The sequence below is a fragment of the Oculina patagonica genome, chromosome 11 (genome assembly GCF_052425735.1).
Source record: "Oculina patagonica isolate OP01 chromosome 11, crgOcupat, whole genome shotgun sequence".
Classification (NCBI taxonomy): Eukaryota; Metazoa; Cnidaria; class Anthozoa; order Scleractinia; family Oculinidae; genus Oculina; species Oculina patagonica.
The window spans coordinates 4,501,462-4,528,735 of NC_135768.1; the positions used below are offsets into that span (position 1 = coordinate 4,501,462).

Below are 27,274 nucleotides of genomic sequence, written 5' to 3' on the forward strand. Positions count from 1 at the left end.
AGATAGCAAAAACGATTTGTCAGTACACACCATTCTGTTGCTAATTTTTATTATTCTTTCAACTTTCAACTGTTTTACTTCCATCACTTTTAATACAATAATATATTATTTTTCTTCGTTTCCTTTTTTTTTCTTTTACTTTTCTGGGGGCCACGAGTTTATCAGTTTAATTACTGTCAAGTATAACCAAGCTTTTAAAATCAAAAGTGACGAGGAGTCTACAGAAAAGTAGAAATTAAACACCTGAGATAGTAGACCCCCTTCAACATACATAACACTTTGTTGTAGAAGCAATACGGAATAAAAAAATTTGATCATTCTATTTATGATTTTGTACTTAAAAATTAATTTAATAACACACTTTCTAAAAATCTTTTACACATATTTTCATATTTATCAAGTGAGTCTACAGGAGCGCCTTTGATCTTGCCTTGGTCGTCCCAATTTCTCATTTTAATCAAAGCTTCAAAATGAGTCATTTTCTCGAACTTTTCAGCTTCCTCTATCGTCATAGGGCCTCCTTGGAAAACCAGCGTCTTTTTGCTTGCTGAAGTAAGCTGAAATAAAACAAAAAAAAATAAGAAAATAATGATGTGCCATATCCTACACAGATATTTTTGGTCTGTTACGCAATTATTTTTTCCTAGATCCTTGACGTTAATACATTGCGTGACGTACCAAAAGAACGTTTGATCTAAGTGGTACCCCCTGCCCCTTCACATCCCAAAAATACCTCGCAAAAATGTATAAACCCGAAAATGCAAAAATCGCCAATCTCATCCCTAATAAATACTTTGTATCTCTATGACACTTTCACGGGGGAATCGAAAGAAAAAGATGCTTTCAACATAGGTTGATATATATTTTCTCATGCCGCAGAAAAACGGGGTATCATGTTGTATATGTCACCGCCCCCTTTACCTGCTCGTGATACTCCGGATATTTGCATACGAGATATCGTTTGGCATCCACATGGCCTCGAACAAAACTCGTTACACCGTCTGGAAAGCCAAGATCCTTCAGAAACTGTTCTCCGATTATCTCGTGAGCATGGGTGCCAACATCTCCCATGGGAGGAAGAGACTTGTCGAACCCAATCAGATGACCTATGTCGTGAAGAAAAACCCCCAAGACAACCTCATCCGAGTAGCCTTCTTTCTCGGCTAGCATGGCACACTGAATCATGTGCTCTTGTTGGGAAACTGGCTCGCCAATGTAATCTTGGTTTCCATACTTTCTATACAGATCAAAGACTTCTTTCGTCGCTTGTTCGGCTCTCGATGCAGCCATTTTGCAACCGGAAACTGTATCCGTAAAATGGACATCGGAGATCGACACCGGAACTTGAGAACGTCATTTGTGATCACGTGACTTCGTGTGCGCACTGACGACTGACAAGCGCCTGGTGAAGATTGTGCTTTTGGTCCTTGCACGGAAAATGGATTTGAAAGATGAAATCAAAAGTTTAGAGCCTTACATGAGGCGTCGAATCCGCATTGTGGCTATATCATGTGGAGTTTGGTATGTACTTTTGCACGTTCTACTGTCTAAAGGGTTTGTAATACAAGCAACTGGATCGCTTCCCCTTGTCTGCAAAGACAGACGTGGTCTGTGTGTCTGCTTTTGCGTTTTCTCGCGCCTGGACTTTTTAATATTGCCTTGAATCAAGAATAAGGAATTGCTTAATTATTAGCTATCAGTTATGAGATACTGCAAATGCATCAAGTATAATCAAATTTAGATAAAATGAGATAAACATTTCAGCAATTTTTTTATTGTTGTTTCAAGGCACCAATTGGTGGTGTCAAATTCTTATCATCTTGCAATGTGTTGTTATTCTTGACTAGCATAACTAAATTTTGGTGTCACGATGTAGCATGCAAATTATACCCTCAAATGAGTTTTTGATATGTCACATTGTCAATGTTGCGAAGTCTTCCGTACTGAAAGGCTGTAGATAGAAAACAAATTTAACAAGTGATAAGTGGCACAGCTGTTCAGTAGGGGGGAGGGGGAGGTGGAGGGGTCCTGTGTCACTTGTCTGAATTTAAAAATGTACCGTGTTGGAGTTTTATTGTAATTCACATCTCTATTGGAAATTGAAAGGAAATTGTTTGTATTTGTCAGAAATATTTAAGTTTTTTCACTGATTACAAACTTTCAAAGTTGAGTTGTAAAAATGTTTTATTTTCTCCAATACGTTTCGAAAGACTAGTGCTAACATCATCAGGGATATTTACAATACAACTTTATTTCCCCCAAGCCAAAATTTGGTGGAAATTCCCAACCTTCAAATCCTCTCTATCCCCAAGCCATTGACCAACAGAGCCCTCTCCAGCCCAGTCAAAATGTTTTTGGGTAGCAGGCAAGATGGCTGAAGTAGTAGGCAGCGTGGCTGAAAGTCTTTGCCTTTACAGCAAGGAGCTGAGGTCCTTGCTTACTAGGCAGGGCCGTAACTAGCAAGAGGCAAGACGAGGCGCTTACCTCGTCTAGATTATTACTTAAAATTAAAAACAAAATATGTTTTGTTGAAAAAATAACCCCCAAGTGAACAAGATTGATTTTTCTCAAGAAATACCTCAGGAAAAATGTCTCTAAAAGAGTTTCAGGGCTTCAGGATTTCAAAATGTTCTGGAGGGCATGCCCCCTGAACCCCCTGGTAAGATCTTGCCTCGTCTATGGCGAAGGTATGGTTACGGCCCTGCTAGGGGGAAGTTGGGGTGTACCCCACCCCCTCCCCAGAAACTTTTGAAAACATTGACTTCAAATGGTTGGATCTGGTAGCAGTGGAATCATCCACATGAGCTTGTTTGGATGCCACCTTGTTTGTCTGATCAACCACTGACCATTCAGGCAGCCCATTTTCCCACTTGATGTTCAAGGTGTTCGTAGGCCCAGTAACCCCATCCCTTGACATTCAAAGAGGGGGACATTGGGGGTACTGAACACCGCATTACCGCAAAAAGATTCGGCAAATATGGCAATACCACAAAAAATTCGGAAATTACCGCAATTTCATAGAGAGCTTGCATAGCTGGCAGAATTGTTGACATGAGTGCGAAAAGTGAGGCAAAAGCAAGCGGTGGTACCGTGAAAACACTGACACGACTTTAAACTGGTTGTTAAAACAGTCAAATTGTAGATAAAAAATGTTTGACAATATTAGGTTGTTTCAGCTTCCTTCCGAAACAACCAGAAACGGCTAAAGATAGTCGGAAAAAATACGAAGGATATACGCTCTGTCCTGTCCAAAACGGAAATTTCCAGTGCCCACTCGATGCCAGGACTCCACACCTTGCGACTGACTAGCAACGCCTTCGTCTACCAGCCTCTCAATCACTGATTTCTCCAATCACGCCACATCCTCATCTCAAGCACCTCACCCACTATGCCTTAAACCTCATCTCACCTCCAGGCTGATTCTTATGCATACCAGATTGCAGTCCGTCTCTGGTCCCAACGCTTTCACCTTAAAATTCCTGTCCCGTCAGCGCTCAACATCTCCTAATGGCGCTCCAGGCTTCACAATTACTCTGACCCGAACTCTGTGATTTTCTCGAGTTTGGTTTGCCAGTCGTCTATGTCGCACCCACCCCCCAGTTTCATCCCAACAGAACCACGGATCCGCACTCTCCTCTCCACAGATCATAGAATCCTTCTTAGATACAGAGTGTCATCTCGGGGCAACACGGGGTGCCTTCATCACCAACCTGCTTTGCGTGGATAATTTTGGTCACAAGTCCCCTTCAAATCGCCCACAGTCGCTCCGGAAAACCTCGCATCGTTTTGGACCTCAGTTTCCCCTCTGGCTCCTCGGTCAACAGTGGTATTCCTTCCGACAGTTATCTCGGCAAGCCCTTTGTCTTACGGTTACCTGGTGTTGACGCACTCGCCAACATTATCCGTCTCAAAGAAAGAGGATGCCATCTTTTCAAAAAGGACTTAAGCCGAGCATATCACCAACTCCGCGTCTATCCTCGCGACATACACCTCCTCGGATTTTGCCACAATGACCAACTATATTTCGACATCGCTCCGCCTTTCGGTCTCTGCTCTGCAGCCATGATGTGCCAACTAGCCTGCAGAACAGGCGGGGTTTTTTTGTGGGGTTATCGCGAGGTCACGCGAAGCGCGACCCGATGACCGCGAAGCGCGAGGAAAAATAAACCGCCTGTAGCCAGACCATTGTTCATGCTCTACCGCCCACTTTTTTGATTGACATGAATGACTGAGAAAGGACCAATCAAAGAGCGCTTAAATTTGTTAGCGCGAAACAGGTCTCAAGTATCAGTACACTGCGAAAACAGTTGGTCGTCTCGTTTGACTCCTCTAAATCTGTAATTTGCCACATGTTTCGCTAGTTCAGTTTGTTTTGGTTAATTTCTATTTGTTAAATTTTCGCTCTGGAAGGACAAGGTCTGACATATATTCTGTGAAAATGCAGATTACTTGTATTTAATTGATGCCGGGTCCGGCTGATAATAAATATTGTTGCATTAAGATGTGATCTTTACACGGATGACACATTTATCTGTCCGGCTTCGCCAAAGGCTGTGGTAGCTTTACTTTGAGAAAGCTTAACGTTGGTTTTAGAGAGACATTCTATGTCGTAGATTCTTGCATTAGTTTGATCGAGTGCTTTGTCTCTTGAGCTAGATGATTAGGTTTTACTGTTTACCTCCGTTGGCACCACATGATTCAAACGTAGGCATTTATTGTCACCATTCGCTAACACGAGAATTCTCGGAAAGAGCTGATAAATCAAGCTTCTGCCGAAGCCTGTCGGTAGCAGACTCAAAACAACCTTCTTTTCTAACAATGCTTCGATGCGTGTCTTGTGTTTCTCCTTTATAAAATCTTTGACACACTGAACCGGAAACAAATCGAGGGCGGAAACGAACACTTTGATCGCCTTTTTGTTTTTTCACACCTTTAACATCATGTGGCTTAAATCAACCAATCACCAAAATCCGTTCGTCAGGCGAACGGTTGGAAGAGCATAAACAATGGTGTGTCTACAGGCGGTTTATTTTTCCTTTGCGCTTCGCGCTCGCCCTCGCGTGACCCGCTAAATAAAAACCTAGCACTTCGCGCTTCAACCCGCAAAATAAACCGCCTGTTCTGCAGGCTATGTGCCAACAGACAACCAATGCTGTTTCCTACATGTACCACGCCCTTGGGTACAGCTGTACCAATTACATCCACGATTTCGGAGGGGCCGAGACTCCTGACTTTTCTACCCAAGCTTTCCACGCCCTTGGGGACCTCTTTACCACTCTGGGTCTACAGTCATCCCCTGACAAAGACTGTCCTCCAACAACCTCTATGGTCTTCCTAGGCGTCCAACTCGATACCCTCGCCATGTCAATGTCCGTCACACTGGACCGCCTTCTAGAGCTTCATCATCATTGCCCTTCCTTGCTTACCTCCTCCCATATTTCGCGCTGCGATTTACAGTCACTCCTTGGCATCATGTCCTTCGTCACAGCGTGCGTCCACCCAGCTCGCGTCTTCATGTCGACCCTTCTTAACACACTCCGCCTTTCCCACGACTCCCATTTCTGCCTTCTTTCAGAGGATAACAGGTCAGACCTTCGCTGGTGGTGCCATTTCCTTCCCCTTTACAACAGTTCGTCGCTCATCAAAGTGTCTCGTTGGATCGATGACCCATGGTATCTCTCCACCGATGCCTGCAACACCGGCGCTGGTGGCTATTTTAATGGGCAGTTCTTCCACACACCATTCCTGGGCCCAATTCTTCAACGCTTCGGCAATAACATTAACATCCTCGAGCTCCTGACTATCATGGTGGCTCTGAAGCTTTGGGGTCCAGCCCTACGCGGCCAACATTTAACCGCTCACGAGTTGCGATAACAACAACAGCGTCCTCGTGCTAAATTCAGGCAGATCAAGAACACTCGGCATGCAACTTTGCTTGCGCGAGATCTGGTTTTTGTTCGCGTTACACGATTTCGAAGTAGCCGCTGTCCACATTCCTGGACAGGACAACTCCCTGGCAGACCACCTCAGCCGCTGGCACCTGTCTCCTTTTCACCAGGCCTAATTCAAACAGCTGACTGCTCACATTACCACCACTCACGTCGCCTGTCCCGCATGATTTTTTGACTTTGAAATAGCGTTCTAATCACTGGTTTCTTTGTTTCTAGATGTCAACCAGCCTCCAGTACCTCAGTTCACCAAGCCAACCTCGCCCTCCTTGTATCTAACACACAAGCATATGCTGGCACGTTACGTAATTTACACTCCAAGTGGAGATCATTCTTGAATTTCTGTACCACTTATCATGACACTCCTTTACCTGCTACACCGCACACCGTGGCCTCTTATGCATGTTTCCTCGCTACCAAGACTTCCTTGTACCAATACATTTTGAACCACCTCAACGCAGTCAGGCTCCTTCACCGGTTCAATGGTTTCTCGTTTGACACTCTGGACAGCTTTGACGTCATTTTGACCAAAAGGTACTACGTCCTGCCAGAAGCATCCCATCACTCCCGAACTACTCCGGCAGATCCGTCGTTATCTGGATACTAGCCTCCCTTCTCACGCCGCGATCTGGGCTCTCTTCTGTACAGCGTTCTTCTCTTTCCTTCGCAAATCAAATTTGACGACTGCCTCAGCCAACAGTTTCGACCCCACCCGCCATCTTACTCACCAAGACATAAAGTTTACTAATCGCGAACTGTTCTTCGCATCTGTTGGACGAAAACTCTTCAACACAAAGAAGGTCTTCTGCTTATACCACTTCCCAGCATCCCTGGCTCCGCCCTCTGCCCCCTGTCTGCCATAGCACACTTCTTCGCCCTGGTTCCCGCTCCTCCATCGGCACCTTTGTTCTGCCTCCCCACAGCTTCTAGCCATCGTCCAATTACATTCTCAACTTTTACTGCCTGTCTCAAACGCCTGATTTCTACAATTGGTCTAGACCCAGCCAACTACTCTCCCCACAGTTTCCGGCGTGGCGGTGCCACTTTTGCCTTTCAATCCGGCGTGCCAGAGCATCTAATCAAGCTACATGGTGACTGGCGTTCTGATGCCTTCCACGCTTACCTCGCTCTGCCGTTGACATCCCGCACCCAGGTTGCAGACATCATGGCTGCTGGGCTGTTTTCCACAAAGCAGTGACTGTATATTGAACATTGTTCCCATTATTATTCTAATCCCTTATCTCATCATTTCTTGTTTTATTCATCAATTGAAGGCACGTACGGAAAAAACGGCCGCTTGAATTTCTTGCTAAATCGAACATTATCAAAACAGCTCTAAATTTCGCATGTGAGTTTGTTTACGTGTGCTATAGACTGTCCTGTGTTTCATTTCGCTGCTCTTTTGTTCGTTTTTCAGAAATAATGTATGCAAAACAAGGCATTTTGCAAGCTTACGTTCTTCCAGTCAGCCAGCAGACTGAGTTTTCCAACGCATCGCGTGCACATCTTTCCTTTTAGGGTTTTCTAAGCGTCTACGGAAGGCAAGAAACCATTTTAAAAGCCTGCCTTGACTTGCTGCCACCATGTTTGTTTCCTTGTTGATTTGAGTAGAGTAGGACTGGATACTGCATTGTGACAACCCTCCAAGTTTATTTTTTTCCTTAGTGGCCATTTGGCCACCGACTGCTCAAATTTTAGTCACTAAATTAAGCTTACACTTTCAATCCTTCTTCTCAATTTTAGTCGCCAGGCTGGCGACTTTGGTTCCAATTTAGTCGCCAGCTCCAAAATTTTAGTCGCCATGGCGACTAAAATGGTCTTAACTTGGAGGGTTGTGTGATGTAAGGTCACATGTTAGAGGTGGAAGAGTTCGAATTGAGCAAAATGGCGGCTTTGAAAAGAAAACGTAGCTGTTTATAGTTTTAGCACAAGTGCGTCCACTTGGCGGTTGAAGGACATCATTAAGTCTGAAAACCCGTAAGTCTCACAGCATTTCTCGAAGAAATGAGAGATGTTCGGCCTTTGTTTGGTACAATAGTGCTTTTTAGTGCTCGGCTATGAAAGTTGTCTGACAAAGGCCGGCGGAGCCAAGTGAAAATAAAGTCTAAAAACAAAGATCTCTTGTCGGGAACTATGTCAGCGTGAGTTTTGCAGTGTCCGCTAGGGTGCTGCAGCGACAAAGTTGCCAAGAAGCGGGCTGGTTTTAGACTTTAAAAAATTCTTTAGATGTTTCGCAGGGCACCTTCCCTTGCAAAATTTTTTTCCGTGCCTCATTAAATATTCATCAATCAATCATTTAATCGTGTGAGCGAAAACCTCAGAAGCTTATCTTGTTTTTGCAGGATTTTGTAGATGTGTGATGATGTTAGGAGTGGAGATAGAAGTGAGAGCAAGCCAGTGGCACTTAACTGAAAGCAAAACTAGTATAAAGTGAAGACACCAGCAAACGTAGTCAATCAATCAGTCTATCACAACAATCAATCTTTATTTCACTTTCACCTCAAATTACAGCTAACAGTAACAGATTAAAATAGTCAGTGCCCGAAACAACACAAAGCAACTAACCGCAAGCAGATTGCAGTGAAAGCTAGCCGCAAGCAAACTGGCGTGAAAGCTTACTGCACGAAAAGTGCGATCTAAGTGTTAAGGCTGACTCTGATCCTAAACTTAACTTGAAACGCTAACGACCTCGCTTATGCTAACCCTTATCCTTGGGGTTAAGCTTTTTCGTTAGGGTTAGGCCTGTAATCTCAAAACTTTAGCTGGTTTCATTGTTTTGAGGAACAAAAGGTTTCTTTTGCTTATTGTTTGTGAAAGAAAAGACCTAAAGACGCCGCCAGCAAAAACCTTGTCTTTTGCATGTGTTATTTTTCGAAAACGAAGGAAAGAGCAGCGAAATGAAACACAGGACAGTGTTTATCACACGTAAACAAACCTGGATGCGAAATTTGGAGCTGTTTTGATAATGTTCGATTTAGCCAGAAATTCAAGCGGCCGTTTTTCTGTATGCGCCTTCAATTTATTTTTATTTCTTTTTTCTATTTCTTTTCCTATTTTTCATTCTATTAATCTTCACGTTTGGGCTATTTTGGGGGTCTGATTTTCATTAAACAACAATTTTAGCCCAAACGTGTGTGTCATTATTGATTGATTGTTTTAAATAATTGTATTGTTTTGATCACAATCAAAGTTGTTAATTATTTGCTTGATCGATCGCGTCATTCAATCTTAAGGTCTCAGGTTTCATCTCCTCGTGTTCGCTGTCGCTCGAGTGGTTTTCCTGCACGTTAGTCTTGTCACCCTCCCACCCGCCCAGGGTCTGATTTTCATTAAACAACAATTTTAGCCCAAACGTGTGTGTCATTATTGATTGATTGTTTTAAATAATTGTATTGTTTTGATCACGATCAAAGTTGTTAATTATTTACTTGATCGATCGCGTCATTCAATCTTAAGGTCTCAGGTTTCATCTCCTCGTGTTCGCTGTCGCTCGAGTGGTTTTCCTGCACGTTAGTCTTGTCACCCTCCCACCCGCCCAGGGTCTGATTTTCATTAAACAACAATTTTAGCCCAAACGTGTGTGTCATTATTGATTGATTGTTTTAAATAATTCTAAGAAAACGCATCCCGCAGGTTTGGAGAATACAGCAATACCGCAATTCAAGATTAAAATTACTGAAATACAGCATGAAAAATTGGCAAATGCCACAATACTGCAAACCCCAATGACCCCCTCTTCCAGGCTTGTTGGTGTACAGCTCAATTCACAAGAAATGTTGGTGGATAGTGAAGTAGGTTTTGTATGACAGTTATCCACTGGATAGCAATTTATCCTGTGGATAGCGTTATTCAACCTTTGAACAACTGGGCCCTGGTTTTGTTATTAATGACAATTTTTATTAATGACGGTTACAGTAGATAAAATGGGTACATCTGATGTTGGAGACTGGTCATTAAATATGTAGAGGAGAGGAACTGGAAGAGAAAGTGGGGGAAGTTTTAAATTTTTTTCTTTTACAAGTGTCAAAAGGGGGGCCTTCAGAATTAATTTCTGTTTAAGTGGGGGAGGGAAGGGGAATAGTTCTCCTCTAGTTCCCACCCCCACTCTCCTAGCCCTCCAAATTTATTGACCAGCTTGAGTACCTAGTCATCTTGATAAACAAGAGGCTGAAATTTGTTTGTTTACTATTGTCAACATTATCTATGTACATGGGAAGTTTAATTAGTGTCATAACCCAGTGGAGGGGGACAGGGGGCAGGAGCCCGAGATAAAAAGGTTGGGAAGTGGGAGAAGGGATGTTGGGAAGCTGGATTCCTAAGGTTGCGGGAACCAGGAGAAAAGGAGTAAAATTTTGCAAAGTTTTGTTATATTTCGCAATAGATATGGGGCAAAGAGGAGAGAACGGCTATGGAAAGGGGTGGGAGGCGGGAGTAAAAAATACCGGAAGCAAAGTAAAAGGCATGGGAGATGGGAGGTTCAGACCCCCCTGTCCACCTCCACTACCCACCTTCAATGTTTCCCTCTCTTTGTATTGTTCAGGGCTGGTGTTATTGTGAGTACTGCGGCAGTGTTTCAGCTGTTCAAACCCTGGATGGACAAGAGAAGGCTTGAGAAGGAAGCATTACTTGAGGCAAAGCTTGAGCAGGGAAAGGATCCTGAATTACTCACAACGTAACAACGGACTGCCATTGAACAGAAGCTTGTTTTTACCAACTGTGGGTACAACTTGTTCTGTCCACTTGTCTAGGATTGCATTTAAATCAAACTTAAAAAGCTAAATATCGATAAGTATGCAAGATGAAGAATTGCATCGGCATATGTGTTGAAAACACGAAATATTTTTAGTACAACAGTGGTGCATAATTTGCCTTCGGATTGCGCTTCCTTGCTAAAAGAAAGCATGAAAACAAAAGACACATTGCCTCAATACCTATTGAGGCTGGTAGATGGAAGTGCAAGCCAGTTAAGTTCCGAAGATTATCGTGGCAAGATCGACAGTACCAGAAGATGTTTATGGTGAAGTTTAGCCATACTTTTTTCTGCTGGTTCCTACAGAGAGTTGTGGCATTGTGTTTTACAAGACTGTCCAAGTCAAATCTCGCAATATTGTTATTACTGTGGTTAAATAGACTGAACAACCATGTCTCTCTTTGTCTGATCAATTCTTTCCCCACTCAAGAAACATTTTGAATTAGTGATGCAAACCAGAATATCCATACTCGTAGAGTGGGATTTGATAGGAGAAGAACAGTAATCGAACTTTGTTGTAATCGCAACATTTTGAGGTATTTTGTACTTTAGATGATCGATATACATCATTTTATCCTACCTTCACAAAGACGGAGTCGCTAAGTTGAGCACTAAACCTAAAGGGTTAATATTTTGATTATTAAAAGCTGATTCACTGATTAATAGAACGGTGTGAAATAACTGTCTTAATTTAGTAATTTTGGAAGGCATGCTGGCCTAATAGTTGAGGCCTTCCAAGGGGGGTAGCCATGTCGCAATGTCGCAGGTTTTTGAGAACCCATGTTGCCAAGCTGACAGCTACAAATGTCGCTGTCGTTTTTTACCCTATTGTGTTGCTGTCGCATTGTGTCGCTGTCGCATTTCAGTGCAGTAATGATGTCGCTTGTCGCTATAAAAATGTTCCTGTGTTGCCAGTATTCAAGGTCATGTTGCTTGTCGCTTTTACCCCTTGGAAGGCCTCATAACTCTTGCAGTGCCTGTCTCTATTCAGGGCCAGGTTGCTTAAAAAGCCAATTAAACATTAACCCAGATTTAAAAGCCGATGAAGGGTTAAATTTCTCTTGAATTTAAGTGTTTTTATTGCTCATGTTTTGTGGAGTTTAAGGTAAGTTGACATTAAAACTCAAGGACAGAACATATTATTAACAGAAAACCTCACTGAAAAGTTAAAATAAAAACCTGAAACCGAATTTATGCTTATCATGGATTACCTTAATCATGCTTTGAACAACCCAGCCCAGGAGTAAAAATAGGAACGGGCAAATTTTTAAACAACCTGACAGAAATACTGGTAAGTAGTCTGCAATTGACTACCGTAACACTTTCTTACATAGTTATTGTAGTTGCTATCCACTCGCTCAGTCCACGACTCTCCGAAAATGTAATATTATAGGTAAGGAGGAGGTGGGTGGGTGGGTGAGACTGGGGGGCGGCCTGAATTCCTATCAAAAGCTTTGGAGTCAAACAGCAATAATTATTATAGTGAATGGAATTCCTCTGTAAATGCATCACACAATCACTAACCAAGACAATATGTTGTAGATGATTTCATAATAATTTTACATGTATTTGTGAGATCATCCACATAACCAAATGTGGCCTACACACAGTGTAGTCTTCTGTGCAGTTAATAATATTGACAAAACTCAATGGAAATAATCTAAATCTATTTGTGTTTGTTATCACAGGAAATAGGAATGACATCAATTGATTTTCAGTTACTCTACATGAATATTACCCCCAAATTAATCGCTGCTTACTTTAAGTTACTACCAAAATAAGTTTTATTGTGATTATGTTATTGTGACTGATTCTAACCATCTGCGACTTTCTCTAACTTTCCCTGGATGTCTTGATAATGATAGCTTTCTTTGTTTCAAACAAAGTCTTGATTTTCTAGTGTACAAGAATAAAATATTACAAATCACTAATTAGTATAAAATTGATAATGTGGGCTGGGAGAGGTAGATTTTTCTGCCAGGCAATTAACTTTTAATGCTCGCTTGCCCAATGGGCAAGGGCCCAGGGAAGTCGTCTGCCGATTAAATCACAGAGGAAGTAAACTAATAAAGACAAGCATACAACTGTTGGGCAAGGAAAATTTAAGAGCTGCTTGTGGGAAGGGCAGGCTGGTTTTTTTGTTTTTTGTTTTTGAAGACTGGAGACTGCAAAATTAACACAAAGGAAGTATTTCAAAGCTTAGAAAACAAAAGGCACTAAATTTATATGTATTTCAATAGCTGCATTTAATGCATAATTATTATTTATCAGCAGTTTCATAAATGCATAATTTTGGTCTGGGAAATTTGAAGTGCAAATGTATAATTTATAAGCATGTTTTTTAGGATATACAGTCGCATTTCAACCGCTCACTTTCAAATAATCTTTTCTGAATAAATATGCTTTAAAAAATAATGAATAAAAGAATAATCTTAATCCTGATCTCAGTGTGTTATATTTGAATATTTACAACATTTGGGATCACTGAACGTGATATTTTGACATGCACAATGTATCCCACTCAAGCGTTGATCAACCATACATATTAATTACTGAGAAAAAAATCATTTGGATTGTGCAATTATTGATATTGACAAACTTGATCTATGCTATTAGGTCGAAATAATGTACACATACCTTTCATTTATTTTGTCATAGCTGAATTCAGAATATTGATTAATACTATACATTGTCGCAGAAATATGCACTACTAAGCTCTGTTTTGTAATTTATCTTGTAATAAATGCACTTATTCATTTTGGTAGAACAAAAATTTCTGATAATCATTGCTTTTTTGAATGACTAATAAGTAAGATTATTAAGCCCACTTTTCCGTTCCATAGATTGTAAGTGACACTTTTTTTCCTCCCTTCTTTAATACAAAAAAATGTTTTAATGACGCTTTTCAAAGATCATTTATCAGGAATTTCAAGTTGCGTTCTTCGTGATTTAAACATACAATTCACCGAAAAAAGATTGTCTCAAATTATTTCTTTCTTAAAAGCAGGTGTTTTTACTAAACATTGCATTCCATGTTTGAAACTACTTTTTTCGGCTTTGAATTATGCAATGGGTTGAAAATTTATTGTAATTAGCATGTGTCGCCAGCAAGAAATACTTATTCGAATATTGATTTACTAAATACAAGTGTTACACGGTTGAATTTTCACGAAAAAAAAATCAGATTCTTTTCCGAATCACGATATTTTTCCGTCTCAAGATATTAACTGGAAACGCGAAAATTGTTATTCGCGTGTAGAAAATAACCATTTTCGCCAAGAAATGTAAGCTTTAATTAACTGAAGGTTATAATTATTTTTTTTCCGAGCACGGAATTTGTTTTAAGGAAAGGAGAAGAACGATAAATGTGGCGATAGTACTCGCAACAATCTGATCAAAACGTCTGGTACTTTGTAGCAAATTGTTATTCTTCATTATACGAAATGAAAGCCGCTTTTGATTATTTTAGGACGTATACTTATAAGTGCGAGAATAGACAGCACTTTTTTTTTATTGCTGCTTTTTTTTTATACAAATGAACATACTGTATTTTCTGAACGTTTTAAATGATTGCACGTTTACTGCAAGTAGAAGCACTCCGAAACATCTCGACCAGCTTGTTAACCGAATTTTTAATGAAATTTTAAAAATAAAACTAAAGCCATTTTAAACTACCCTAGCCAGACAGAAGCAATTTCCTCGAGGCGGTGTATTTGTAAATAGTTGCTATTTATACACAAGTCTTATGCATCCGTCTTTTGTGTCATTTACAGCAAATTAAAATTGACTCTCCACTAACGAAACGAAACCCCGCATGAAAATTCTAAATAGAAATATTTTTTTGTATGGCATACGGTCTGGCGCTGAAGTTTTTAGTTGTAGGTCTTTATATTGGACACATAAATAATCTTTTTTCGAATGTAAACAAACCCTCTATGATATTGCATGAGTGCTTGGACCTAATGCCTTAGCCGACACAACTGATTGCATATGAATGTATTTATAAAAATAATCTGACTCTTTCGTGTGTGTGATACTTTTCATCAAACAGGAGCTTATGGATTTCTGAAGAGCGACGCGAAGTGGAAATCGTCAATGATTTTTTCGCTTTTATCCCGGTGAGCGAAGCTTCGGAGTTTTGCAAACTGCGAGGTGGCGGTATAAATTGTTCCCGCTTGTAAATTTCAGCCAATCAGAAGTGACTTTACGCTCGCAGTAATTCGGCTAAAGCCTCGCACTGTTTTGAATCGAACTGAAAACATGGCGGGCGGCGAGGCGATTCTCGAAAGGCTCACTCATCCTGAAGTCGCAGATTTTTTAGTTCGAGGAGCAAGATTTATTAAATGGGACGAGGTAGGTGGAAAGTTTTTCTTCTCGATTTCAAGCTTACGTGTCGTATTTAGTCACGCTAGCCTTTATCTTAGCACTGTTCGCTTCGATCTACAGTTTTCAATGAGAATAGGGGACTTTTAACTAGCTAATCTAACTATAAGCCAGCTTCTGTGCAGCTGTACAATAACCACTTCTGTTATTTCGCGTTTTGTGTTCGAAACAGTTCCATAACATTAGACAGGAAGTAGTGTTTCGCGAGATTTGTTTATGAAGCCCGACATCGCGAGAGCGGACTTGTCTGCACTCGCAGAACGGCGCTTCACTTCCTATCGCGAAAAAATCGATATTAAAAATATTTTATTTGTGCTTTTTTCCTTTTCAAACAGGACTCCACACTAGGACAGCAATGTACCGTAAAAGTAGATTCGGCTGGTCATTTAATTTATTGGAGAGCCGAAGATAAGGTTGGTTTAAATAAACCGTATGTAATGCTATCCGAATTATAATAAGAACAATTTGTATTTCTTCTGTCGCGCGGGCCCATCAGGTCACCGGTTTGTGGATTCAATAGCTTTGAATTTTTCTTAGTTTGCGCAGATTTCGAGCGAGCCTTGCCGAAATCGCGATTTGATGAGCTGATATTTTGCTTACAATTGAGGAATTTTATTCGTATGATCGTATCTTTATGGCACTGTTTAGCAAGTAGTTCAGTTTACAAAGCTCTTGCGCTGAAGATTTTTTCTTTATGTTGACAGGAAACAGACTTGCTAGAGCTGTCTTTTGTCAGAGATGTCAGGACGGGCAAATCCGCAAGAATTCCAAAGGTTTGTGGGATTTAGTGGCAAAAATAGTTAAACTCCCGAATTCGGGTTCACGCAAACAACATTTTTCGCTTTCACTGATATTAATAATTTGTATGCTAAATTGAAAGATATTTCTACGCATTGCACTTTCCATAAACGATTTCAATATCTTGTACATGTGTACCGTCAAAAATCTCAGATTGTGGTATTAATATCTGCTTTATTTTCCAGAAACCCTTCAGTAAATAAACAAAGATTTTTTTTCTTCTCTCGCTAATATATAAAAAAGCCCCTTAAGAAATTCTCTAAATGCTAATTCAGACTTTTTTGCTCGTATTAGACTTTCAAATTTGGCCTTTGCAGTTTTGTACATAAATTTCTACACCGCAGAAAGGTTTTTGTTAATTATACTTTTTAGGTTTGAGGCTTTTGTCGCATTTACAAAGCTTTTAATCCTTTGATTGAATGCTTTTTGTGAACCAAGGCACAATATTAGTGCATTTTCGAATTGAAACTGTGTTATGTTATGGTAGGGTATAATTTGTGTTTTGACTTAAACTCTAGTTTGTTTCTCGAATCGAGGCGCTGTGTTAAACAAAATAACAAAATACAGACAGGAAAGTCTTTTAATTATTTATAGCTATATTTCTGATTGTCGCCTAGCAATGTTTTGACAGTTCTGCGTATCAGAAAATATTGTTTTGAGCACTACGCTTTTTCCGCATAACCGAAAATTTGTGCTAAATTGTGTTTCTTCTTGTTTACGATAACATAACATCCCAAGACCTTTTGATTTGCCGAGTTTTTAAAATGCAGCCATCTTTGGAACTTTAAATAATTTAAAAAATGCCAAAAAAAACACTGAAAAACATATTGACAAGACAGTATAAATTTAGGTTCCTTCATTACAGTGAAAACTTTGAGTTTGACCTTAAGTTGAGAAGTGCTATTTGTTGTCCTAGCAATGAAATCAAAATATTTAAATCATGTTTGCTTGACATATATGTATATGCAAATTTATAGTTCTCTTAGAAAATTGGAATTTAAAGAGCACATTTATAAACAAAATCTTTGTTTTGGTTGCATTAAAAATATAGTGTTAAGTGTGTTGTTTTATTGCAAGCTTGATCTGGCTGGTATGCAAGTTAACTACTGTCACAAATTCTATATCAAGATAATTTAAAAAAAAAAAGAAATGTAAATGTCAATTTATGCTGGAAAGATGTTTCCTAAAAAAATATACCAGTCATTGTTGCAGAATGTTTACCTTTTCAAAGTTAAAATTGAATATGTATATTTGAGTTGACTTGTTAGTGTTTAGTTTTGCTTCTAATTAGAAGCAGTAATAGCCCATTTGTTCTCAACGTGAAACCAAGCTTAATTAGGGAGCCAGAGGGAGATATCTCTTCCTTGAAGGTGATAAGTTACTTATTTCCTCCATGGCAATCAATTCACAAAGATAAGCATTTGACTCTGTGTGCCGTCCAGCTAATTATTTCTGAAATCGTTCTCGTCAGTAAGTGGTTCATAAATGGAATTTTTAAGTGTGACATTTTGTTATATATTGTTTTGCTCTTCAAAACCCCACCATGCGGTAAAAAAACATCACTGCACAGATTAACTTGCTGAAATTTAAATGCTAAATTACACCTGCTGAGAAGTGCAAGAAAAAGGGTCACCTAGGTTTTTTTAGTAAGATGAGAGTTGCTCTAATTGGAGGAAAGAGATTAAAAATCCTTTCTGTAAATACACGTAAGACAGTGGTGCATAAATTGAATGGGAGATTACTTGGAGCAATAGAATTGTCATTAATATTTGGTCCTTCTCGTAATTTTGACTTGGATTATAAAAAACGTATTGTTCATTACATTTTATGCCAGAAAAGAATAAAACACAGGAAAACACAGAGATTTAATATGTGGCTGGAAGCCCTCTTAGAGTTACGAGAGTTTTTCTGTTATTTTGTAATTACAGATACAAGGGATTTAAAATGTGTAGGCCAGCTACCAGTTTTTTCACTGCCAATTCAAACAGTAAACAGCTGTTTCTTAATTATATTTTATTCATTCTGAAAGCAAAAAACCTTAACTTAGCATTTTACTTTTCCATATTCAACAATGATTCAGGCATATTATCATGATTTCCACCAAACTATGTTTGAAAATGTCAGATGTTGCAATTTAAAGTTTTGATTTTTTTAGCAGGATTATACATTAGTGTACTGTAAGCTTGCAAGTTTCAAATTTCAGAAATTTAAGATGCAGCTTGACATTATTTTTCTTAGACTTTTTAAGGAACATGGAAGTACCCCCTGGCTGGCCCCTTTTCAAATCCTGCTAAGCGCTTCTGACTTCCTGTAATTTCAATTCCCAGATGGATCTTGAGCTATCTATAGCCATTTAATATTTATCATTAATATGGCTAGCAACCAAGTAATTTAGCAGTATAAAGAGAGATGCTGTTGATTAATCAAAGCTATAAATTATACTCTTCTAGATATCTTAAAAATATATTAAGTGACACCTAAAAATTATGTCACTTAATATTGATATTAAAGAAATAAAAAACGCACCGAGTGAGTTGAGAAAAGCAGCGGGAAAAGAAATGAGAGAGCGGCATGGGATAATGAGTTGAAGACCAACACAGCGCGAGCAACTTTTATAATATATAATGTTAGACTTTGAATAATATTAATATATCTTTTCATCTTTCCGAGTCTGTGGGCAAAATCTTGAATTGCAACCATTCATAGACAAATAAAAGCTGTTAAAAGTACTAAATATATTTTACTGTTAGTCATTTTGTCCAAGTTCAAATTGTAAAGAGTTATTTTGTACGTCTTTTAAAATCCCCCGTTACATGTAAATTGTAGGTAAAAGCTTTAAATAAGAAAAATTAATGTGGACAGCTGGCTTGGATTACTTGCACAAGATAATTTTTAGTGTTTGTTCCTAAAAACATGATCAATCAATCATAAGCTAATTAATGCCATCTATTGAAATTTAAAGCCATTGTTTTCTTATGTGTAGTCTTAATGGGTTTGAGGTTTCAAACTATTTTGTTCTGTGTTACCCATGCTAAAGAATGTTGTAATTTATTTAAAGCTGAAAAGCAAATACTCATGTACAATGTCACCACTAATCCTGTTAACAGATTTTACTAATTTAATAAGTATAAAAGGCCTTAAATATTACCAATTCTTTGTGGTTGAAAAATTACCGAAGTGTTAAATAGATTTACATGACAGTAGACATCTTAAAATTCCTTTTAGAGTAATTTCATGTTTTGCCTTTAAAACCTGATTTTACTGCTTGGACATTTGTTAATTGAAGCATTTGCATAAAACAATTTTATTATTTGTTCTTTCAGTCCTGTTTAAATATATAATAGCTTTTGTATTGCTTTGTTGTAACTTGATAATTTTTGAGGTTTTCACTGTAGTTTATGTGCAAAAATTATGATATTTATTATTGTTATGCCATGGAATGCTAAGCCTCTAGTGTTAAAGCTTAAGACATTTGAGTTGGTGTACAATCAGATTTGGGAAGAAACATAATTCTCAATTTGCTCATAAATTAAATATCCCTCGTCAATAAAAATTGCAATATCATCATGATATTTTGTATCACTGATTGTGTTTTTTGCAAAAACAGGAAATGCTTTTTATCTAGATCAATATCATTATTCTGCATGAGTTAACAATTTGAAAATTTCACGCCCACTGGTGCGATTAGAATGCGGCAAGATTTACATGTGTTTCTTTTGCAATGACACTGTCCTACTAACCGCCTACGTGTCTAGACATAGATTTTTCTGCCATTTTATTTAAAAGAATAAAACTAGTAGCTGTCTATACTTAACTAAGTGCCTTCCTTGAATTATAAAATGCTGTGACAAGTTTGATAAAATTATTAAAACCCCTTGATTATTGCACTGTATAATGATCTCTTTTAAGATAATAAATATTTTTTCATACAAAGTCCATACAGCAGGCAAATTTCCAAACTGTTTACTTGTTAGCTTATTTTTCCCAGCACCTTTTCTTGGTTTTTGGCGCACCATAAAATTGGTATCGGGAGAAAAAAACAAACCCTGAACATACAGTGTATCTTTGTTTGGGATCCCCAAAAGTATTTGGAGCTGTGCTCTTTCAGAGCCCAGGTGTAACAGGCGACTTGTAGTAACTTTGCTATCATGAAAGCATTAATTTCCATCTGAGCTGGGTCCCAAGACATTTTTCAGAAGAACCTCCAGGCAACCCTTCAATAATATTATTATTCTACGAGTGCAGCTGTGGGGGAGCTTAATCTGTCAAAATTCTGATCCATCCTTCATTCATTTTTTGTGCTTATTTTGTTGTCACAGGAGCAACGATTGCGGGATTCACTCAGATTGGGATCAGAGGATGAATTACTGCAAGACAAGACAATAACAATCGTACACGGCTCAAGCATGGTGGATATTGTTTATGTGAACTTTGTGTCTAGTTCAGTCAATATTACACGTGAATGGACAGATGCGTTGATGCGTTTGACAAATAATCTCTTGGCCATTAATGCAGCGCCTATTACCTTCCTTGAAAAACAGTGAGTCCTAATAAATAAATGCACCTAATTGACTGATATGGTATTAATAATGATTAAAAAAACTCAATTTGTCAATTGAAAGTGATTGCAATTGGGATAACAGCTTCTAACCTTTTTGTTTATTTTTGAATTATTCCCCAGCCATACAAAAATTTGTGTCCAAACAAGTGCTGAAGGAAAAATTCCTGTTAAGAAGTAAGTCATGCCAATCACAATTAAACAATGTATCTTTCTGATCATCTTGGGGTTTTATTCCCAGGGAAGCCATAAGATTGAATATATGCATTAAAATTGAACATAATTGTTTGTTTTATGTAATGGGTGGCATGGAGGCCTAATGGTTAGTGTGCTAGCTGGCCTCCAGATTGAGGGGTGCGGGTTTAAGACCTTGCCAGGGCACTGCATTGCATTCATGGGCAAGACACTCTACTGTCATTAGTTCTTTTCTTCACCCAGGTGTATCAATGGGTACCAGCAAATTTAAGGCTGGGGGGTAACGCTGTGATGGACTTGAATCCCATCTAGAGGGGGGGGGGGAGTATAAATACTTCAAGTCGCTTCATGCTGGAGAAACTGGGATGAGCTCCAGCCTGATGGGCCACTCGGCTCGTATGCAGACTTTACCTACCATGTTTTAATTTAATAAGCACATTTCATTTTCAATTTTCAGCATTCTTAAGGATGTGAGTTCCAGTAAAGAAGACAAAAAGAGAGTGTTGGATGCTCTCCAGTCTGTTGGTCTGCCACATGGAAAGGTGCGTACACTGATCCCCAGGTTCTCATAAATAAAGGGGCTCCTTAGGGACCGTCCCACTGTCAGAGTAGACAAGCATCGCTATTCAGGGGTGTAGCTAGGATTTATTGAAGGGGGAGAGGGGTCACGCTGTGTCACACCCAGGGTACTTACCAGATTGTCCTGTAAACATCTGCGCTGTGTTTTACTAAAAGTGACATTTTGTTTTGGGTGAGCAGTGAGCGTGGGGGGAGGGACAAGCGTACAAAATAGCTGCATAAATGAAGTATCTAGCACTGGAATAGAAAGATTTATGTGGTGTTGATTCTTCAGATTTGCATTTTTTTGCCACTTACATGGTATAAGGTTTGTATTTTGTTGATCTTGAAAAAAAATCTCACAGGGGAGGGGGGTCCATGGGCACCCCAGTCCCCCTTAGTTATGCTCTTGCTATTGAGGGGAGAGGGGGGGGTTTGGCAATATTCCTAGTATTTTATGTCACTCTTATAAGCTGTGTGGAGCTTAAAGGTTACTTTAGATAGCAGGGGGGAAAGGAGGATGGATCAGAATTTACACCATGCAGAATTAAAAAAATATATTAAAAGGAAGTTGCTTAATTGCATGTTTGACCTGGTTTCATATCCTTTCACCCGTTGGTAATATTCATTTTTAAATTTTCTTCCAGAAAGATAGTATTGCCCCAGATAAATTAACTTTTGAAATGTTCTGGGGATTCTACAACAGACTATGTGACAGAACAGAAATCGACAAAATATTTACCGAAATGTAAGTATTATATTTATTTAGTTGTATAAAAATACTCCCAATTTAATGCGTAACTTATTTTTATGAGGTGGTATTTTACATCGCCTTACTCACAAGTTTTGTTTTCAAAAGGTTTGTAAAGGGGTTTGGAGAACTTGTGCACCAAGAGTCAAAGAACATGATGGCTCACTGCCGCTGCCCTGCAGAGCGACCAGCCCGAGACGTGAACCAGCAATCAGACAAAGATGTTTCCACTACTGCTATTACTCTCAAACAAGTGCTGCACAGAAAGCCACCTCAAATCGAAAGCCCAGTACTTGTTTTATGTTGTAGTTCCTTCAGGAGCCCATACCGTGTTATATGATTGTGTTTTTCGATCCAGAAAATATCCATACATACCCCACAGAAGATTTTTGGTTTTACACCCCCCCCCCCCCCACACACACACACACACACACACACACACACACACACACACACACACACACACACACACACAACCCCTTCTGAAATTTCAGTTCATAAATAACCCCTTGAAATATCCAGTGGCCTTCCCCGAGGTGGGTATGGACTGATAAATTTTTTTTAGCTGCCGTCATTGCATTATTTCTTCACAAATTCCCTTCATTTAATTTAGACGTTTAACACCAAATACGTTTGCAACCTCCGACATTAAGGTACTCAGCAGCCGTGGGTCAGTTGCCGTGTCCCTAGCTCCAACAGCATGGCATCTTAGTTTATGCTTTATACCAGTCTGTGGAAACAAGGAAAATTTGGTGATCTATTAAATGGTTCATGGACCCTGGATTGAGGGGTCCATATCTGAGCTCAAGCACTGACCAGGTCTTTAATTCTTTAGTGGTGCAAAGAAGAAACCTTATCTAACAGTGGATCAGCTAGTGGAATTTCTCAACAATGAGCAAAGAGATCCACGTCTCAATGAAATCCTCTTCCCTTACTGCACAAGTGAAAAAGCTCAAGCAATAATCGACAAGTATGAGCCGAACAGAGATTTTGCAAAGAAGGGTAAGACTGCATGTTATTACAAGTGCATTAAAGGGGCTATTTCACGCAAATTTAGGTACCGGTAATTTCGACAAATACCTACTGTTCATGAAGTAACTGAAAAATCACAACAATGGCTTAAAACTTTAGAAGAACTCAAAAGAAACACAGAAAGACTAAAAAGGGGCATGGATTGGCAAAATTCAAGAAGATTAAAATGGATTGCGTTCGGGTAAACTTGGAAAAAGTCAGCCCGACTTGTTTCAAGTTTATCTTAATTTGCATGAAAGTGCCATTTACGATGCTCAAAAATCATCCTTGTTGTTATGTGGCCGAATTTGCTCTGCCAAAAATTTAAAGTTAAGAGCTCTTAATAAACGAAAAATAAGTAGAATTACAAAATACCGCGACCCTTTAACAAATAAGCGTTGAGTCTATTTTTAGACTATTGATATTTAGTCATACCTTTCCCAAGTGTGGGAGGTGCAGTGGCCTAGTGGCTAGTGCACTGGGGTACAGATGGAATAGTCCGGGTCCGAGCACTAGCTGGCGTCACTTTTGTGTTCTTGGACAAGACACTTTACTCTCACAGTGCTTCTCTCCACCCAGGTGTATAAATGGGTACTAGCAAATTGTTGAAGTAACTTTAGCAAGTGCCCGGGGGGGGGGGGGGTACCCAAAAAGTTTATACGGAGAGGCTCTGCACCGAGCTCTAACCCCTTACCCTTATATACCTTTTGACAGAAATTGAACCCCTTTCGTATACCTTTACTGAAAAAAGGTACCCCATATCCTGAAAGACCTGATAGACTAGAACGTACATTTCTTGTCATTTTCATGTAGCGTTAATCCAAAAAAGACAGCCATAAATTGCAACTGCAAATTTTAATTAAAGGCCCTTTTAAAAGTTTAAATGACAGATTTCCATACCCTTTCGTTTACCTAAACTTGTGAAATCCCTTCCCTTATATACCTGAAGCCGAAAAAGGTACCCCTCAGGCAAGCCTCCTGTCTAGGCCATTATAGGGAGTATCCCCCCCCCCCGGGAGCAAGTGCTGGGGAGTAACCTGAGATGGACTACACTGTAGCATCCCATCCACTTCATGCCACAGAAACTGGTGTTTTAAAAGTGCCAAGAGCTATAAGCCAGTTGGGCTTAAAATGCTTTACTTACTTTTTTACATACCAGTATACATGTGATTTCCTTAATTAAGTTGTTTTAAGGCATCTGTAACACTGTGTGAAAAACTACCTTAGTTTGCTAACTTAAGTAAGGTGAACTGTATGTCTGATCTTTTTAGTGTGCATAATGTACTTTATTTTTAAACTATTCTTGTATCATGTTTTTCAGGGCATTTTTCAGTTCAAGGCCTCACCAGATATCTAATGAGTGATGACAATTTTATTGTCAACCATGATCGACTGTCACTTTATCAAGATATGTCGCAGCCCTTATCACATTATTTTATCAACTCTTCACACAACACGTATCTGACAGGTAAAATTTCTCAAATGTCTAGATATATCTCATTCATTAAAGGGGCTATGTCCGATTTTGGATTTGGCTACAACTTTTATAAAATTAAATTAAAAATAAAAATAAAGGTAAAAATGTAAAAAAAATAAAAAAAAAAAAAAAAAAGGGAAAGGGGGGGGGGGGGGAAAATTAAGAAAATAAAAAGTTTTTTAAAAGCCTTTTTTTTTTTAATTTTAAATTTTTTTTTTTTTTTCCTTTTTTTTTTTTTTTTTTAAAAAAAAAAAAATAAAAAAAAAAGCCCCCCCCCCTTAACCATGCAAATAATTTTATTTAAATTTTAAATTTCAACTGATTTGCCTTGAGCCAACTCATATTTATTTGGTAGTAAGTGAGTAAACTTAATTTAGCCAGGTTGGTCCATTCAGCGACATGGCTGGTATCCAGAGGGGGCCTGGTAATAAAAGCATAAGAATCGAAGAAAATACAAAAAATAAAAATTATCAATATATAAAAACTTAAGTTATTTTTAATGCTAAAATCATAGGTATTTATAAAATGCTTAAAGGAGGAAAGTGATTCTGCTTTTTGAATTTCTATAGGTAATGTAATAATAAAAAGAACTGAACCAAAAAAATTTAAAATCATGCTTACCATTTGGTTAAATTAAGGTTTAGGTAGGTCCTGTCAAAAATTCTTTTTGGCATCAGTAGTCCTGGCCCCAGTTGTTCAAAGGGCGGATAAAACTATCCACCGGATAAATCACTATCCGGTGGATAGCGTAGTTTGTTTTGCCAAAACTCATCCGCTGGATAGTGATTTATCCGACGGATAACGCTATCCACCCTTTGAACAACTGGGCCCAGGGTTTTCAAATCGTCTTGATTAACACCACAAAAAGTAGGAAGACAAGATGTCAGCATAACTCCAAACAGCTCAAGCATTCCTCCTAAGAAGTGAATGTATATGTTTTATTAGGTCACCAGTTAACAGGAAAATCCTCAGTAGAAATGTACAGACAAGCACTACTGGTGGGCTGCCGCTGTATAGAACTGGATTGTTGGGATGGAAAGACTGAAGATCAAGAGCCAGTCATCACGCATGGGATGACACTGTGTACAGAAATTTTATTTAAGGTAAAATGTAAATTTTAACAGTGTGGGAGGAGGTGCGGTGGCCTAGTGGTTAGTGTGCCAGACTCCGGATCAAGCAGTGCCAGTTTGAGCCCTAGCCTGTTCCAGGCATTCGGTTAGTTGGGAAGCGGTGCAAAGAACGGCGAGCGAAAAAATGGCAAGGAGACTAAGGCAACTTTTTTTCGCTTGCCATTCTTCGTGCCGCTTAAAAACTAACCAAACGCCTGGAACAGGCTATTTGAGCCCTGGCCAGGGGACTGCATTCTGTTCTTAGGCAAGACACTTTACTCTTACAGTGCCTCTCTTCACCTAGGTGTATAATTTACTGACATTGGGCAGTGACCCTGTGATGGACTAGCATCCCATCTAGAGGGGAGTCAATCAATCAATCAAAACCTTTATTTAGACATGAGAGTTATACTTTAACCTTGGGAACATCCCTGGAGACTGGCAGCATATAAAAACTTATTATGCATGAAGTGAACCGATTTAACTCTGACCAAGGCAACAGAGAGTTGCAGAAAATAAATTATTGAGTTTTTATACGTTTTCAACATCTTTTACCATATTCGCACGTGTATAGGCCGCACTTTTTCCAAATAAATTTTCTGCAAAATGGGGGTGCGGCCTATACGCGGTATAACTTTGATCTTCATATGTTTAATTCGAAACCCATCTAAAATCTTCACGCAATTCTTTGCACAACACACGTGTATAGACTTGGGCTGATGTGTGGCTTTGATATTCTAGTTAATAGCAGTTGAAACGAATGTTTGTAAGCTAGTTTGGAAGCCTGAATTGAAAAAAACAACAAATCACTGATAAAAGATTAATTTATTAAATAGAACCTTACATACACAGGACAAAAAATTCACCTGAGTTCAGAATCCCATCTCAAACAATCACGTGTTCTTCCGAAGAATTAAGCGGTTATCGATCATCATGCCAAAGCTACTCGTTTTCAAACAACAAAACCTTCAAAGTGAAAGTTGTTGCTGAGGTAGAGACCGTTCAGAACAACTGCAAAATCGCCAGAGAATAGGGGATGATTCAGTGAATCCCCGGTAGTGAATCTTCAGTTCGTCCCAAAGTCGCTAGCGAACAGCTCAAGCAAGCCGCGTGAACTTTAAATGTCATCAAAACGAAACATGATGTGCTGTTATTTTCGGAGTATCCTGAATTCAATCAAACTTTTCTGAAGTGCTTTCTTTTGGCAGAGAAGTCGTGGTATTAGAAGTTTTTGGTTTAGAACAAAAATATTACGTACATCTAGCCAATTTCTTTCAGATCGTGTTACAATGTTTACCGAGCGCGTGCGAACGAGCGCTTCTGATTGGCCAGTTTCTGGTGTCGTGACAACAAGTCAAATGCAAAACAAAGATCGATTCCTTCCTCTCTTGAAGAGTCTCGTAACTTCAGTGGTGATTCTGCAATAAACTAAGCTTCAAAAGGCAAAGGAACTGAAACAGTTTCAGGCAGAAATTGTAGAAGAGATTGTGAGGAAATTGTTTAAGACATGCGTGTTTGCTTAATTTAAACCAAGTCGCGTTTAAGGAGCCACCACTTAAATTACCCAGCGTAGCTTGGCGTTCTAGTCAGTCGGGGAGAGCGAGAAATTTTCTGCCCCGCCGTCACTTTGCTCGCGCGCGCGACCAAGAATAAATTACAAAACACTTGATATTTTCGTTTGTTGATGAATGCTTGGCTTATTTCGTTGAGTTTTGACCAGTTCTCAGTAAGATTTG

At 39.1% G+C, this 27,274-nt stretch overlaps 2 protein-coding genes and 1 long non-coding RNA gene across 4 annotated transcripts in view; 2 read left to right on the forward strand and 1 right to left on the reverse strand.

The window, feature by feature from the left end:
• Positions 1-32: 32 nt before the first annotated feature.
• Positions 33-1,341, reverse strand: LOC144630620 (2-amino-1-hydroxyethylphosphonate dioxygenase (glycine-forming)-like). The gene is made up of 2 exons (XM_078488996.1): positions 922-1,341; positions 33-557 (listed from the first exon to the last, which is right to left on the reverse strand). Exons 1-2 carry the CDS (start codon positions 1,288-1,290, stop codon positions 345-347), a joined length of 582 nt encoding a protein of 193 aa, XP_078345122.1. The 5' UTR covers positions 1,291-1,341; the 3' UTR covers positions 33-344.
• LOC144630633 (uncharacterized) lies at positions 1,291-10,941 on the forward strand. The gene is made up of 2 exons (XR_013566587.1): positions 1,291-1,521; positions 10,489-10,941. It is a non-coding gene; the product is annotated as an uncharacterized LOC144630633 (long non-coding RNA).
• Positions 10,942-13,796: 2,855 nt separating this feature from the next.
• The window catches only part of LOC144630559 (1-phosphatidylinositol 4,5-bisphosphate phosphodiesterase beta-1-like), a 36,326-nt gene continuing 22,848 nt past the window's right edge, over positions 13,797-27,274 (forward strand). For both annotated transcript variants that reach the window (XM_078488920.1, XM_078488921.1), the window contains exons 1-10: positions 13,797-15,051; positions 15,417-15,494; positions 15,786-15,854; positions 20,199-20,419; positions 20,561-20,614; positions 21,090-21,174; positions 21,838-21,938; positions 22,777-22,943; positions 24,274-24,420; positions 25,375-25,532. In XM_078488920.1, the coding sequence (XP_078345046.1) occupies positions 14,959-15,051; positions 15,417-15,494; positions 15,786-15,854; positions 20,199-20,419; positions 20,561-20,614; positions 21,090-21,174; positions 21,838-21,938; positions 22,777-22,943; positions 24,274-24,420; positions 25,375-25,532 (1,173 nt within the window). In that variant the 5' untranslated portion in view covers positions 13,797-14,958. The remainder of the gene's footprint in view (positions 15,052-15,416; positions 15,495-15,785; positions 15,855-20,198; positions 20,420-20,560; positions 20,615-21,089; positions 21,175-21,837; positions 21,939-22,776; positions 22,944-24,273; positions 24,421-25,374; positions 25,533-27,274) is intronic.

Excerpts from the sequence above, each read along its gene's own strand:
- LOC144630620 (XM_078488996.1), bottom strand. The coding sequence starts at position 1,290 with ATGGCTGCATCGAGAGCCGAACAAGCGACGAAAGAAGTCTTTGATCTG. Across the intron at positions 558-921 it reads ATCCGGAGTATCACGAGCAG|CTTACTTCAGCAAGCAAAAA; the intron begins GTAAAGGGGGCG and ends GTTTTATTTCAG.